At 40.8% G+C, this 17,449-nt stretch overlaps 1 protein-coding gene across 3 annotated transcripts in view; it reads right to left on the bottom strand.

The window, feature by feature from the left end:
* Positions 1 to 536: 536 nt before the first annotated feature.
* The window catches only part of LOC148357227 (ras-related protein Rab-39B), a 52,656-nt gene continuing 35,743 nt past the window's right edge, over positions 537 to 17,449 (bottom strand). For all 3 annotated transcript variants that reach the window (XM_088347655.1, XM_088347656.1, XM_088347658.1), the window contains 3 exons: positions 16,832 to 17,093; positions 12,809 to 12,989; positions 537 to 5,149 (listed from right to left, as the gene is read on the bottom strand). In XM_088347655.1, coding sequence (XP_088203781.1) covers positions 4,904 to 5,149; positions 12,809 to 12,989; positions 16,832 to 17,046 — 642 coding nt within the window. In that variant the 5' untranslated portion in view covers positions 17,047 to 17,093 and the 3' untranslated portion in view covers positions 537 to 4,903. The remainder of the gene's footprint in view (positions 5,150 to 12,808; positions 12,990 to 16,831; positions 17,094 to 17,449) is intronic.

The following is a 17,449-nucleotide window of genomic DNA, read 5'->3' as shown; positions in this document are numbered from 1 at the left end:
CATTGGATTTAAGTATTGTTTTTTTAACCGTTTTAATATATTATTTAAAGTAAAACTTATAGGAATAGTATAGATTTCTTTATTTGTGGCAGATATTTCCTGCCTTGTGTCATCATTGCGGTTACTGTCTATTTCCTTTTGATGCGTGTGCAAGTGCGTGCATTCCTTAGAAATGCTCGAATAAGGCCTTTTCTTACTTTCACTATTTTCATGCTACTCCGACAAATAAAACAAAAAGTGCAGAGATGAGCATGAAGTCACTGTCCACTGACCCACGCAAATACCCAGTCCCCCTGTGTGCCACCCTGAATAGCGTGCTAAAATAAAGATGCAATCAGATAGGTGCAGTGTAAGGAAGCAAAGTGCACTTTGAACTCTATCCATTAACAAATATTTGATGAAGAAAATATTCAACCCCAAACGACGCGCACCACCTTTAAAATGAACAAAAATGATCTGCCAGTGCAGCAAAAGAATCTTATGGTTTCACTTTTTTCGGGTTTTTTTTCAACATAGGAAAATAATTGTCAGCATAGTTATGTGCAAGGATTTATTGTTGTGATCATTTTTGCATAGCAATTTCAAACAGCTTCATAAAACAAAATGAGATATTAAATATATTTTCCTGTACTTTCTCGTGAGCATGAGATTAGCATAATAAAAGATGACGAAAATACGATACTGATCTGCTGCAAAGATAAAATTTGTCAATTTTCTGCAACACACCGGTTTAAAAACACTGCCTTAGTGCATTGGTCGGCAACATTTTCTGTACTGTGGACCGGTTTTATGTCTGACTATTTTATTAAAAAAAAACAAAACGATAGGACCAAATCCACTGTGTAATCACTACACCACTAGGGATATAGATGACATGGGAAAAGGCATTCGATTTTATCTCATCACACTATTTGTACTCATTGTACCATGTTGTTTTGGTTGAACTATTCCCCATTTTGCTCCATTTCAATGTACAACGTGGTGCCATGAGTAAAAACATTACTATGAGTTCAAAACGAATGCTTTTTCATTCTTCTTTTACAATCTTAGTGACCCTGTAATTAAAATATTTTGTGTACGTGAATAAAAGCGGCATAAGCAAAATATGTGCCACCCAGGACCAAACAACCCACGTCCCAGAACCGGTTTTACGGAGCAGTGGTTGCCGACCACTGCCTTAGTTCTGTGTTTTTAGAGCCACGGATTACTTTTTGGGTCCAAAAATCGTGAGGCACACCGTCCATCCAAAATGTTTAAAAAGAGTTCCTGGCGCTGGTTTTATGTTGTTGTTTCTTAATCATAAACTATCGTAATGCCTAAATTAACACTACAAAAATTAATTAATCGTTTGTGGTCTCTGTGGCTCAGGATGTGAAACGGGTTATTATATTTAGGTAATAAATAGGTAGTAATTTTTAATTTTACTACATTTTTAGGCTGTTTTAATATATGTGTGTCTTATTTAAAAAAAATAAACTTAAAAGGGACAGATTGTACTATTTATTGCCTCCTAGTGGTACAAAAAACTTCCAATCAGTAAAAAAAAACATTGAGTGGAATGGCAGGCAAAAATACGCGAACTTTCATACCAATATTATTATTATTATTATTTTTATAGTTAGAGGTCGAGAAATTTGTATTTATTTTACATAGTGTAATCCCCCTACCTAAAGTGCCGCCATATTTGTCTGCCGTGGCACTGGATTTCGTTCGCATTGGACAAATGTGCCACCTAGTGGTAAATAATGCACACTCGGGCTTTAGAGCGACAAAAAAACATCTGCCAGTGAAAAACATTTCTTACTACGCTCTAATATTTGTCACTTTTTTTGCAACACAAACTATAAAAATGTACAAAATAAAACAACTTAATCAACAAAATCAGTAAGGTCCCTGGTTCGAGACTGGGTAGAAAACATTTGTTGGGCTGGAGAGGGATGTGCGCCACCAGGCTGTACTTGCCTAAGACACACCACAGGGAATGGTGTCCCTAAACCCCAGTGGTTATGGGAAAACTACACCAACCCACTCGCAACGACACACCCACCCTACTACCTCAAGAGCAGTTAATTGGTACATTTCAGCCAGCGTGCCAGTGCAAACTAGTGTGCCTTGGGACCTTGAATAGTGTGCCGCAAGAAATTGATCAATTTTATCTTTTCAAAAAAAGCAGGAGATTCTTTACTGTCTTTGATTTCTTCCAGTCATCAGCCAGGTAAATGTAATATTCATCCATATCAGTAGGTGACAGCAGATCACCATTTAAAAAAATATATATTTTCAAATACAAATCATATGATCGTGGGGTAGCACAGGGAAATATAATCACTTTTTAAAAAAATTTGGAATAGAAATGATTAGTTTAAACTTAAGCAGACACTAAATATATGGAGAGAAGACATCAATGCATTCTGAACTTGCGAGATTAGGGAGAGAAGCCTTCAAATATGGAAGTCCAACCTGCTCTAAAGATCGTTTACTGAGCCCTTTCTTTTATAATAAATGTTTAAGTTTGCACAGAAAATTAACAATAATACATCACAAAATGTAATCACATTGCATATGATTTTGATGATTTATTTGATTTCAATTATTTTTTTTTCAAATAAAGTAAAAAAAATCCTCTTGCAGATACCGTTTGATCATTTTAAGTATTATTTTTGTTACTTTTTATTTTTTTTATGTTGAAAATAACATTCCAAAATGACAGCAAAATAATACCCCAAAATGAATAACTTGCATTACCTCCTGAGCCAAAATAACCACATAAGATTAAGAAAATCTATACTGTCAATTTAAGCTACCTCCGTGACCCGACCCTGGATAAGCGCAAGATGGAGGGTACCGAAAAGATCATCAAATTCTGCAGATTACAAGGTGCAAATAGTAAATTATGCAGTAAAAAATATTAAGAAAGTTTGTAAGGCTTGTAAGCTATTGGAGAGAAGCGGAAATGATGTCTGATATGAGCGAGGTGGAAGGAGGAAGCGGCGCATTTTTTTTTTACCTCATGTAGGTTTTAGATCAGGGGATAGTGTAATAATAGGCTGTGGTTTGCAATAATCTGTGGTCTGTGCAGCCCTTTGAGACTCTTTGTGATTAAGGGCTGTACAAATAAACATGACTTGACTTGACTTCAGCCAAAAATAAACCCCAACAACAACATGAAACCGGTGGCAGGGATTCTTTTTTTAAACATTTTTGATGGTGTGCTTTGAAATTTTTTTTAATGAAAAAATTGTGCATTGGCTCATAAAAGCTTGAAAAACACTGAATTAGTGTACGGAAATAAAGAATAACAGTAATCTGCTGGCACTTACTGATAGGATGAATGTTACACTTACTCTGCTAATAACTGGAAGAAAGCAAAAATACTGAACAATGGCTTCTTTTTTTTCCGAAAAACAAAACTAGGAGTTATCAATTGAATGTTTGTTTTAAAGCTGTTTTTATTCACTGAATGTCCCAATTTTTAAAGGAATTACAACACTCTTGGGCTTCCGTAATGACAAACTCTCACCATAACATACCAGAGCCTTTACAGACTCCGCCACTATGCCACAAGTGACACTAGCCGAGAAAAATGGAAGCAGGGAGGAGCGCGAGATCGGCGCTAGGAAGCTAATGGACTGAACCACTGGTGTATTTACGACGCTGCTTTGTTAACATTTTAGTTTTGTTATCCTTTTTTAGATTTTAGCTAGTCTCATCTCATTAGCTACACCGCTTATCCTAAGTAGGGTCGCGGGGGTGCTGGAGCCCATCCCAGCAATCATGGGACACCCTGAACTGGTTGCCAGCCAATCCTAGGGCACATGGGGACAGACAACTCACTCGCTCATTTACGCCTAGGGACAATTTGGACCGACCAATTTACCTGAAATGCATGTTTTTGGAATGTGGGAGGAAACCGGAGTGCCTGGAGGAAACCCACGCAAGCACGGGGAGGACATACAAACTCCGCACAGGAAGTCTGGAGCTGGATTTGAACCCACGCAATACATGAACTGTGCCGCACATGCGCTAACCACTGCGCTGCCGTGCTGCCCGATTTTAGCTTGTGTTTCAGCCCCCCCGCGACCCTAATGAGGATAAGCGGTACGGATGATGAGATGAGATGAGATAAGCCTATCTGGTCCTTTATTAAAGGTGGGATGCGGCAGTTGAAGCCCTTTGAGACTCTTTGTGATTAAGGGCTATACTAATAAAAATGACTTGACTTGAAAACTTAAGGCTACAATCATGACTTTAAGCCAGGAGATGGCGGCAGAGTAACATGATTTCTGTGCAAGTACATGGCATTTCTTAGACTAGCTCGAACGTACTCTTCTATTTCCATTTTTAAGGGGTTTGTTTTGTCCTGACCAGGCCTATTAAAAAATAGGCACAATGGAGAATAAAGCATAAGGGCTCTTTGAACTCAGTCGTGCATTTTTAACACCTACTTCATAGAAAAAAATATTCAAATTTAAACTTCAAACTACGCATCCCGCCTTAAGGGAAAATAGAGTTTTAAAAATGCTATAATTTTCGGGGGCTTGGCTTGAAAAACGGTCTGGTTACGCCCATGTTTAACAGGGACAATTTTTAAGGTTTGACGTCCGGTGTAGTTTTGAGTTCAACAATGAGCCCATGTACATTTTGGGACGGGGGGTTATTGTGAACTTTGATTTTGTGTCTGCTCGGTTCTGCACTTTAGCGCATCCTTGAACAGCATGGACCTCTCAGTCCCGCGTGAGGCTCCAACAACTCATAATCCGGTCCAGTTTCCGATTTAGCTCCACTCAAAGGAGTCCTTCCCGGATGAGAACACGAGCGGTGCTTTATGTAGGGATTGTGAAAGTCTGTTGGTACTCTATATGGCGAGCGTCTTTATCCGGTGACGATCCAAAAACCGTCCGGATCAGCAGAGGCAGCTGCGCTCGCTCTTGGTCACCTCCTCGGAAGAGTGGACCACGTTGGGGACGAAGCCGCTCTTCACGCCCTCCCAGCCCTCCTGGATGCTGATGTCGCCCGAACGCACCAAGGTGAAAATATCTTTGGTCAGCTCGGTGAAGGCGCGCTCCACGTTGATGGCGTCGCGCGCCGACGTTTCGATGTAGCGCATCCCGTAAACGCCCGCCAGCCGTTCGGCCTCCTGCCGGCTCACCTGCGAAATGGGTGGGGGGAAACGGGTTCATTTTTGCCTTATAGAAACGTTTCAAAAGATAATTGCCTGAAAAGTGTGGACATAAACGCATTCCTCAATCATTCAACTATTTTAAGCAGAGGTTAATCCTCATACCTGTCAACCTGTACGGTTTTGCCGTACAAAGTATGTTCACTATGCATTTTAAGACGTGTACGACGTACGAGAAAATCTGTACAGAAAAACGCAAATTTGTCAATGATGGGTACCATCCGGTATACACCAACTATCACAAAACGGCAAATCAATGAAGTCAAACAAGTTCGCCGCGGAAGCCTCTATCACGGTATCGTTTTTTTTCGTTGGAACTGAAGCGAGCGGTTTGATGTAGTGAAAGGAAGTCTGTCTCTTTTTAGATAGCTGGCTTTTTCGGCTCAACTCATTAAAGAGAGCCGGCTCTCAAACGGCTCACTTGCTGCATTATATTATGAATTATTATGTTGTATAAAGAAGTATAAAAGGAGAAAATGAAAAAGACAGGTTTGTGGTTATCCCTTTAATCAGTATATTACCAACAAGAATTTAATGCAGAAAATGAATTAATAATTTGAATAAGAAAACTTAATTATATTTGCATGTATTTTTTCCTTCTACAGTGAACGTCTAAGCTACTTAATTTTTGAACTTTTTTTATAATAAACCTCATTCATGTCGAGCAACTCAGTATCTCACAACAAAATGTAATTAACAATATATATGATATAACGAAACACATGTACAATATAACATGTTAAACTACATAAAAAAACACATTTGAAAAAAATATGGTGTAAGATTATTTTGTCAGGGAAAATAAGACAGTTTGTAAGGGCATGGAGCCGTGGACAGGTATGAATCCTAGTTGCGGTAACCAGACATAAGTCGCAGAGGGAGGATATCAAATGCATGGGGGGCACAACCATTGTACCCCCCCAAAAAAAACAAAAAAAAAACAAAAAAGAAAGACAACATGAATACACTAATGTTTCTTTATGTAAAACAATAGACAGCCAGCTCCCTTCTAGACGCCCGCCCCCTTGTAATTGGTCAACATGCATTATTTTCCATGGATTCTGTCTTGACTTTTCACATGAATTAAATCATGAAATCTAATTTTTATAATGAATATAATGTTGGCCTTGAGAGGGATCGGCGCCACCAGGCTGTACTTGCCCTAGACACACCACAGAAAATGGTGCCCCTACATCCCTAGTGGTTAAGGGATCCAACCAACCAATGCTTTAGAAATAGAGAAATAATCATAAAAACATTATTAAAAAATCCACATGATCATGTACATTATACAATATAAATTTCAGTAAAATTATATAATTTCTTTTAATTACTTTCTACAGTTAATGATACCTTATTTCCCGGACTATAAGACACATCTACAAACCCCAAATTGGCCGGAAATTTGAAAGTGCGCCCTATAACCCGTACGCCTTATATACCACAAAATACGTTTGGAAATGCGTACAGAAATTTTCTAAAAATGTTTGCTTTTTGCTCATCTTCCTAGTGGTTAAATTAAATGGGAGGTGTACAGTCCCTTCTTAAGGTTTCTTCATTTTCCTCATGTTGAGGTTTGTGAGTTTTTCCTTGCCCTCGTGTAGGTTTTAGATCAGGGGATGGTGTAATAATAGTCTGTAGTTTGCAATAATCTGTGGTCTGTGCAGCCCTTTGAGACTCCTTGTTATTAAGGGGTTTACAAATAAACATGACTTGACTTTAAAGTTTTTGAGTACATAGAAGGTTAAAACTGTCTTGTATTTATTTTATTGTGTTTTTTTTACATTGGTAAATATTTTCAATCTTTCCAGTGTTTTACAAGGATGTCTTTTATGATAAGCGTTTTAAAAAAACTTACGTTTATTCTTGTAGTTCGTAGATTATTTATTGCTACACTGAAAAGTCAACACGTATTATAGATGGACATTTGATTGTTTTACGCAGGGATTCCAGACTTTAAATTTGTATAGTATAAAAAGTTTGTAAGTTTAAATGAGTTAAAAGTTCATTGGAGAGTAAAAAATAAATGTTATATAATTGAATATACTTATTTTCAATTAAAAAAAGAATCATTATTTATTTTCTACGTAATGTAACGTTATTATTGGTAATATGCTGATCAAGTCTGTCTTTTTTCCTGCTTTTTTTTTTTTTTAAATTTTTTATTTTTTCTTCTGTTTTGCTTATTTTTTCCTAACTTTTGACCTATTTTTTCCTGCTTTTTTTCTTAAATCATCATGTACATAAACACATACAAAAACGTATGTAAACACAAACAAAGGCGTACGTAAACACGCACAAAAGCGTACGTAAAAAAGCACAAAAGCGTATGGAAACAAAGACAAAAATGTATGTAAACACACAAAAAATGTATGTCAACAGATGAAACATCTATAAATACACACAAAAACGTACGCAACAACACACAAAAACATATGTGAACATGCTATACATTTTTTCTGTCCACATGATGGCTGGTCGAGGGAATGAATCATCTTGACACCCCTACAATGCGTCTCATTTCTGACATGGGCATCTTATATATACACGTATGTATATATATATATATATATATATATATATATATATATATATATATATATATATATATATATATATATATATATATATATATATATACATAAATATACACATGTATATACTGGACTGTCTCAGAAAATTAGAATATTGTGATAAACTACTTTATTTTCTGTAATGCAATTAAAAAAACAAAAATGTCATACATTCTGGATTCATTACACATCAACTGAACTATTTCAAGCCTTTTATTATTTTAATATTGCTGAATTTGGCTTACAGCTTAAGAAAACTCAAAAATCCTATCTCAAAATATTAGAATATCATGAAAAAGTATACAAGTAGGCTATTCAACTAATCACCCGAGTCATCTAATTAACTCGAAACACCTTGCGAGGGTTTCCTGAGCCTTAAAAACACTCAGCTTGGTTCAGTAAACTAAATCACTGCTGATCTGACTGCTGTCCAGAGGACCATCATTGATACCCTCCATCAGGAGGGTAAGACACAAAAAGAAATTTCTCAAAGAGCAGGCTGTTCACAGAGTGCAGTTTCAAAGCATATCCACAAAAAGTCTGTTGGAAGGGAAAAATGTGGCCGGAAACGCTGCACAACCAAGAGAGATGACCGCAGGGAGCTTCAAAGACAGTGGGCTGAAGCTGGAGTCCAGGTATCAAAAGCCACAGTTCACAGACGTGTCCGGGAAATGGGCTACAATAGCCGTATTCCCATGGTCAAGCCACTTCTGAACTCAAGACAACGGAAGAAGCGTTTGACTTGGGCTATGGAGAAGAAGCACTGGACAGTTGCAGAGTGGTCCAAAGTCCTCTTTTCAGACGAAAGCAAGTTTTGCATTTCATTTGGAAGTCAAGGCGCCAGAGTCTGGAGAAAGGCTGGAGAAGAGCAAAATCCAAGTTGCTTGAAATCCAGTGTGAAGTTCCCACAGTCAGCAATGGTTTGGGGAGCCATGTCAGCTGCTGGTGTTGGTCCACTGTGTTTCATCAAGTCCAGAGTAAATGCAACTGTGTACCAAGAGATTTTAGAGCACTACATGCTTCCATCTGCTGAAAAGCTCTATGGAGATGAGGATTTCATTTTCCAGCATGATCTGGCACCTGCCCACAGTGCCAAAACCACCAGTAACTGGTGCACTGACCATGGCATCACTGTCCTTGATTGGCCTGCTAATTCCCCTGACCTGAACCCCATCGAGAATTTGTGGGGTATAGTTAAGAAGAAGATGAAAGACACCAGACCTACAAATGCAAATGAGCTGAAGGCTGCTATCGAAGCATCCTGGGCATCAATAACACCTCAGCAATGCCACAGGCTGATTGCCTCCATGCCACGCCGGATTGATGCAGTAATCCGTGCAAAAGGATTCCCAACCAAGTACTGATTGCATCAATGGACATTTTCAAATGTTTGATTTAGTTTTGCTGTTATAAAATTATTTTTTTACTTGGTCTGAGGAAGTATTCTAATATTTTGAGATAGGATTTTTGAGTTTTTTTCAGCTGTAAGCCAAAATCAGCAATATTCAAATAATAAAAGGCTTGAAATAGTTCAGTTGTTGTGTAATGAATCCAGAATGTATGACATTTTTGTTTTTTTAATTGCATTACAGAAAATAAAGAAGTTTATCACAATATTCTAATTTTCTGAGACAGTCCAGTATATATATATATATATATATATATATATATATATATATATATATATATATATATATATATATGTATATATATACATATATATATATATATATATATGTATATATATACTATTACACACACTTCTAATCAGTCACTCAAACCATGACTGTAGCCTTCAACCAGGAGAAGATGTCGTCAGGTGGTGTCCAACCGTCACTGGGCGCTTCAACCCTTAACCACAACGCCCTCGAGTTGGCGGGCCGGCAGTGATGGCCAGTCACTACCCATCTTCTCCTGGTCCCCAGCTAAACTCCTCTCTCCTACTCCATAGCCAGCAAGAGGCTCTCTCCGCGGCTTCCCCCACCCTTTTGGCAGCTGCCTTCCTCTCCCTTCCACGTATCCCCAGAGCTGTTAATGTGTCCCATACAGGCTGTGCTGGGAAGCCCCTGCACCCGACCTCCACTGGGAATAGCCATGTCTGCCATCCCTTGTCCCTGCACTGTTGGACCAGCTCTTGATATTTGGCGTTTTTCCTTTCATGGGCTTCGCTGCATCCTTCTTCCAATGGTACAGTTAGCTCAATCAGGATGATTTTTTTGAGCCTCTTCTGACCAAATCACGATGTCTGGCCTCAAGGAAGTTTGGACTACCTGGGGAAAGTGTAATTTCCTTCCCAGGTCTACCCTCACCTCCCACGCTGGTACTGTTTGCAGGAGGCTGGATTTCTGGGAGGATGCTGGTTTCTCCCCTTCCCTTACGAACTGGATGGAATGTATTGGACTGGGTTGAGGTTGGTGCTTCTTCCCCCTTTCCTGCTCCAAGATGTAAGCCAGTGCACCGAGGACCTTGTCATGGCGCCAGCGGTATCTGCCCTGGCTAAGAGCAATCTGGCATCCTGCTAGAATATGCGCCAGTGTCCCTTTCCTACCACATAGCCTGCACGTTGGGTCCTCCCTCAACCCCCACCTGTACAGGTTGGTTGGTGTTGGAAGAGTGACCGGAGCAAGAAAGAGATCCGGAACGGTTCAAACCTCCAGAGTTCTGGCCAGATGATCCTTCGCTTTGGTCGCTCCCACTTCGTCCAGGCTCCTTGGACTCCAAGTTCCACCGCCCTGGACCACCTGCCTTCCTCCTCCAGTTGACGGACCTCGGCCTGCACCATGTCTCTCCTCTGCCTCGGATCAGCTTTTGACCATTGCTGGAAATGAGTAGACCCCAGTCCTTGACGCCCTACGCATGCATTTCCGATGACATCTTTCAACCTCAGCCTGCCTTCTGCCTGATGTACTTGGCTGTCTGCTGCCCACTACGCCCCGATCTTGTAATCACTCCCGCGCCCCTAATCCCTAATCATCTCGTCGCTGGAATCTTTGAGCATCATGACAGCCCTCTCCTACCACATAGCCTGCACCTTAAACTCTTCCACTACAGAAGACAGGGGAAACTGCAGCTGCCCTGACCTGATGTAAAGCCCTAATGATGTGAGGCTTGGTGGAATCCCAAGCCACCTGTGGAGATGTTTATTTGCCCTCCTCTCAATTCCTTCAACCGCCGTCACAGAGATCTCATAGATCGTTAGCAGCTACAGCAGTCTTGGTAGCAGACCGTACTGGAACAACCAAGTCTTGAACTTGTCTTGTAGTCCTGATCGCTCAATCCTTTGCAGCCACTCATTAGCCTGCTCTACTGTCCTGAGAACGCTGCCCCTCTCCCCCAGAAATGAATCGTACCACTTTCCGAGGCATTTTATTGGGTTATTTTTGATTGATGGTATGTTTTCTCCTTGGATTCGAAGTTGAAACCTGCTTGTGACCTTCCCACTCCTGATCACCATGCTTCTTGACTTTCTAGACTTGCATTTCATACGAGCCCAGGATGCTACCTTGTCAAGTGCCTTCAGGATCAATCTTGCTTGCACATAGGTTACTGTTGTAATAGTGAGGTCGTCCATAAAGCATCTCGGAGGTTGACATATGCCAGACCTTGTCATTGGCCCTCTGGTCTCCTTCACCGCGGCAGTGATGAAGTCTTGCCAGTGGGTGGTAAACTGGGTGGTTTGGAACCGAAACTTGAATCCACTGAAGTAGGAGGTGATCATTCCCCTTATGTGCTGTGGGATATGGTAATGCTCCATAGCAGTGTTGACGAGATCATGGGGAATTGACCCATATGCATTGGCCAAGTCTAGCCAGACGACTGCTAAGTCTCCTTTACTTTCCTTGGCCTCGCGGATCAACTGGCTGATGATGCTTGTGTGCTCCAGACATCCAGAGGACCCTGGGATGCCACCTTTCTGGATTGAAGTGTCGATATATTTGTTCTTGACCATGTACGTTGTCAGCCTCTGTGCCAGGACTGAGAAGAAGATCTTACATTCAACACTTAGTAGAGAAATAGTTCGGAATTGGCTTATGTCAGATGAGTATTTTTCCTTGGGCACAAAGCACCCATCCGCTCTCTTCCAGGATGTTGGGATTATGCCCTGTATCCAAATTCTCCGCAGTAGCTTCCACATCCTCCGTAGAAGCATTGGACATATCTTGTACACTTTGTAAGGTGTACCGCTGGGTCCTGGGGCAGATGATGACCGGGCTGTTTTCACCACGTTCTGGAACTCTCTCCATGATGGCTCGTTAGTGTTGATCTTCTCTTTCGAGGATTTGCTGCTTACAATCCTTGGGTGGATGTCCAGGGCGTGGCCTCGAAAAGGTGTCGCTGTGACTTTCTTCAAAGAAACCTTCTACCGTTCTTTAGGGCTGGTATAAACGGTAATGTTTTTTTTAATGATTGCTTTTCTTTTATTATCTCTTGTAAAGCACAGAGTTTTCACACCTGCGAAAAGCAGCACTGAATCTAACGATACAGTAAATACTCACGCAAATTCTATTTTATCTCTGAGCCAGTACTCATGAAAAGAGCCATGTATGGCTGGCGAGCCATAGGTTCCCGGCCCCTGTATTCCAACATCTTGCTGATACAGGTAACCCTGAAAACTTTATGAATGGCTGTGAAAAAAAAATTAGAAAAAAAATGGTGCGATTGTATCCTTCCTTTGTAGCACTTGTTTTTGGTTGCACTACACATTGCAGCGACACCTTGTTGTCAAATAATACACACTCTCCCTTTAAACTGTCGCAGTTGATTTTGATTCCTCTTCAATACCTTTTTGGGAGTGCCGTCCAAAGGTAAGCTCTCTTCATTCTGTGTTAACTCAAAAGTTAATGCAGGTTTCAAACTTTAACTCTGAGTTAAATTTTGACAGCACGAATCCTTGTTTCATTCGCATTATTGGTGAACTTAATGACGAAAAAGACAAATGAAATGCAAACTATGCATATGCCTTGGAAATCACTGCTGTGAGTTGTTTTTCCAGTTTCAATTAAGCCAGACTACTTCCTCGTTGCTCAAAAGCGGAACGTTGCACTCCAGTACTTACCTGACGCTGAGCCTCCAAGTCGCATTTGTGGCCCACCAACAGGAAAACGATTTTATGCGGCTGTACGTGGCTGCGGGCTTCCTCCAGCCACTCGTGCACGTTCTGGAAAGAACGCCGGTTGGTGATGTCGAACAAGAGCAGCCCCCCAACAGAGTTGCGGTAGTACGCCCTGGTAATGGATCTGCGGGCGACAACGTTTTAGAAATCAAATACCAGGAAGTTGAACGAAATGTGTTCCTCAACCTTTTGTGTGAATCATCTTAAGCAGAGGTTAATCCTTAATTTTTAGTAATAATAGACCCTTTCATTTGTTTGTAAACATTGTGACGTATCCAGTCAGTAGGGCATTACCTCGGGGCAAAACAATACTTGCGCTGGTCAGAATACAGAGGAAAAGAAAGCTGTTGTTGCTGCTAATTGTCGTCATGTTGTGTGTTTGTGTGCCCGAATCTGAGAAAAAATGTTAGTGATCAAAATTATTTTACAGTTTTACAGGATCCCAGAAAAGAAAAAAAAAAAGAGTCGTGCATTTAAGCGAAATTATTGGACTGAGGCACTCATCAAAAAGGCCCGTGTAGCCGCGCACCTTTAATATCAGATAAAATAAATTAAATCTTTATGATCATTGTTATCTCATAAATATTACTAATTACATCGTCAAAATATCTTCTTAGCCTAGGCTAACTGTTAGCGTTTAGCCTAAATGCCAGCGGTAGCCTTGTAAACACTGTGTCGATCAAACATGAAAACAGGTATGCATTGCAAACAATCGTTGGGCACATAATCTAAATAATTTATTAGATGCTTAATACATACCTGGATTAGTTTTAATACTTCAATTGTCTACCCAACTATTGTTTGCATTGCGTTTCTGTTTTTTTTTTTTTTTTTTTTTTTTGACACACTCAGTGTTACAAGGCTTCATTGGTATTTAGGCTACACGCTGACAGTTGGCTAAAGCTAGGAAAATAACCTGATATTTTGCCAATATAATAAATAATAGAGACTCGATAGCATCAATCATAAACATTTAATTTCTCTTACCTAATATTAAGTGTGTGGGACCCCTCTCACCCCCATCATGGACTGTTCACTCTGCTAGCCTCTGGGAAGAGGTACTGCAGTGTGCGGTGCAGGACCACCAGGTTCCGCAGTAGTCTAGTACCCCTGGCCATTAGACTGTTAAATGGTCAATCTAACATATAGTTAACCTAAATCTAAAAGGCTGCTAATCTGACTTTTTGCACTACTGGCAGTTCTTTATAGCTTGCCACTCCTTGCACATTTGCTCTCTGCACTATTGTACTTACAGCGTTATTGTTACAGTGTTAATGTTACTGTTTACCTGACTTGTTAACCTGACTGCCCATTTTGCACATCCGGTTAGCTACTCCTCTTGCACTATCGGCACTATGGTAAATACTATACGTAGCCATAATACAATACAACTTTTACTTATATCTGTACATTCAAGGAAACTGTGCGGGTCAGATGTATCGACATTTCGTTCTGTATACACGTGTACTAGAATGATAATAAAGTAGATCTGAATCTGATTCTGAATCTGAATCTGCTGCAAACCCGAGCAATTTGGATGAGTGCCTCGGTCCAATCTTTTCGCTGTAATGCACAACTCCCTTCCTTTTTCTTTGATAAGGACTGTCTGCTGGGATCCTGTTAAACTTCAATTTACAATCACTGACTTTTTTTTCTCAGATTCTGGCATTCAAACACATAAATGACATTTTAGCACCAAACTAGCAGAAATGAAAGCATGGTTTCTTCAGTGTTTTGACCTGCCAAAGTATTTTTCTGCCTCCAGGTTCGACTGCGACGTCATGCATGACGTAAGCCACGATAGGGGTAGCACTCCAGTCTGTTTTACATTGGCTTGTTCAATTAAATGTACAAAAAGTACTACCCCACTACAGCTTTTCTTCTCTTAAAAATGCCCACTAATTCATTATTCCGTCAACCAGAGCAAGTTGTCCAAATTCTGAGGCAGCAAAGCAGCCACAGACAATCACACTGCCACCAACATGCTATACTGTTGGCATCATGTTCTTTTTATCTAATGCTGCGCCGTTTTAACGCCAAATTTAACGGGTTGCACACTCTTCCAAAAATCCAATTTTTGACTCTTCATTCCACATAACGTTTCTCCAAAAGTCTTGAGGATGATCATGATGCTTTTGGGAAATGGGAGAATACTCTTTGTGTTCTTTTAAACCAGTAGTGCTTTTTGCCTGGGAACCCTCCCATGGATGCCATTTTGCCAGTGTTTTTTCTAACAGTGAAGTCATTAACATTGACCTTGACTGGGCTTCATTTTGGATTTCCTTAGTTTTTTTCTGTGTAATATTAAGGTCAAGTCAAGTCATGTTTATTTGTATAGCCCTTAATTACAAGGAGTCTCAAAGGGCTGCACAGACCACAGACTATTGCAAACTACAGATTATTGTTACACCATCTGATCTAAAACCTACATTAGGGCAAGGAAAAACTCAAGGAAGTGGACATGTAAGCCACAGTATAGTGTTGACCCGTTTGCAACAGCAGACAACTTAACAAGCAAACAGTAAAAGGTTTTATAACCATATCAGACCAACTAACAACAGTAGCAACATAAATACCCTAGGGAGAAGCAGACAATTGATTTAATACCTTACCTGTAGCGTCCTGCTCAATCAGCATTTGTGAAGATGTAATTCCGTATTTGTTCTGGTTTTATGGCTGCCCCGGATATACTGACAACACATGCCCCCAACCAACCCGCTGAGGTCACCCTCTCACCTAATCACATGTTAACTTTACCCGCAGCACAACAGTTTGCTTTAACTAAAACCCCAAAAATATTTAAAATCGGTTGATTGCTGATCTCAAACCTTTGCGAGTGATAAATATACAAAAAACACATACATTAGGAAAGGGCCATTTTCACCGCACTGTAAGACATTGTGCGTAAATAAAAGGCTACATTAGATTTGCATTTTGGTAAAAGTTTGCTACTTCGTTTTTTTCACACAAGCACAAGTTGATGTGTTTATTAAGTACTCTGGAAACAGATTGTGTTTTGCGTTGGCGAAAGTAGCTTAGGAGGTAAAGCGGTTGTCTTGGGACCATAGAGGTCACAGGTTTGATTCCCAGGTCCTCTGAGTTGAATGTCAAAGGGTCCTTGGGCAAAACACTGAACCCCTGATGCCTCTGATAAGCAGGTAGGCACCTTGCATGGCTTACCTCGCAATGGGTGTGTGTGCGTGTGTGTGTGAATGGGTAGAGTGTAAAGGGCTTCTAAGGTCCTCAGTGACTGGTTAAAGCGCTATAGAAATGCAGTCCGTTACCCATTCATATAAATTTAGGTTTTTAGGTGCGTCTTACGGTATATACTGTATTAATGCAAGAATTGAACCATCACGTTGCATTGAACATCCATCCGTTGCCTGCGTCGCTCATCCTAAGTAGTGTCGCGGGGGCATCTCAGCCATCTTCAGGGGACACCCTGAACTGGTTGCACACAGAGATGGAAAACTCACTCGCTCATTCACACCTAGGAAAAATTTGGACCGGCCAATTAACCAATGGCCGGTCCAATGTTTTAGGGAATGTGGGAGGAAACCGGCGTGCCTGGCAGAAATAGACACAGGCACGGGGAGAACCTGCAAACTCCACACGGGAGGCTGCGGTAGCTGGACTTGAACCCTGAATCTCTGTACCGTGGGGCTGCGCGCTAACCACCCATCTGCCGTGCCGCTCGTTATATTGAACAATATGTTTCAATTCTTTATGTCACTGTGTCTACAATCGCACCAGGATTGTCTCGAACATTTCCTTCCAAATCAAGAGTGCTTAAACAAACACTGAACACGTATACCTACACGAGAGCAAACACTAGAGGTGGTAATTCTTGTTTTTGCACCTTCGGGCCTTAACATTTCCCCGCCTGGCTTTAAATGCACATTCACTCACGCCACCCAAAAGTTCTTCGATGACCAAATTAAGGACAATTGTGCGGACGCTTCCCACCTGAATCGCTCCTGGCCAGCGGTGTCCCAAATCTGCAGCTTGATCCTCTTCCCCGGTTCGATCTCCACCAGCCGGGAGAAGAAGTCCACGCCCACCGTGGGGTCCGAAACTTGGGCGAAGCGGCCCTCGGTGAAACGGCGGATTAGGCACGACTTGCCCACCGTGGAGTCGCCGATTACGATAAGACGAAACTGATACAACCAGATGGCCTCCATGACTCGCCTATACTCGGCTGTCGCTCGACCGGTTTTGGTCCTCTCGTCTGCACAAACGGCACGTTTGCAGAACACAAAAGAGGAGGAAAGAGAGAGAGAGCGAGAGAGAACAGAAAGAATAAGTTAGATCGTCAGCTCACGTTTTCAAGTCAAGTTTCCGTTTTCAAGTCAAGTTTCCGTATGTCAACAAACAAGGGTGCGTTGAGATGTGAATTCTGCAACCACTCTCGTATCACTCATATCTCTGATATGATCTTTTCCCATTAAACTCATTCAAAGCCATAACGTATAAATACATTTTCAGACGCATTGTCCCTGTGTTCCAAAACCTAGAAATACGTTGTTTTTTGTTTTGTTTTAAACTATTACAAAGGTTTGGCGAATCTCATCAGTAAGTATCAAT

This window comes from Urocampus carinirostris, chromosome 11 (assembly GCF_059441175.1).
Source record: "Urocampus carinirostris isolate Australia breed hairy pipefish chromosome 11, RoL_Ucar_1.0, whole genome shotgun sequence".
Classification (NCBI taxonomy): domain Eukaryota; kingdom Metazoa; phylum Chordata; class Actinopteri; order Syngnathiformes; family Syngnathidae; genus Urocampus; species Urocampus carinirostris.
This window is presented reverse-complemented; position numbering and strand designations above follow the sequence as displayed.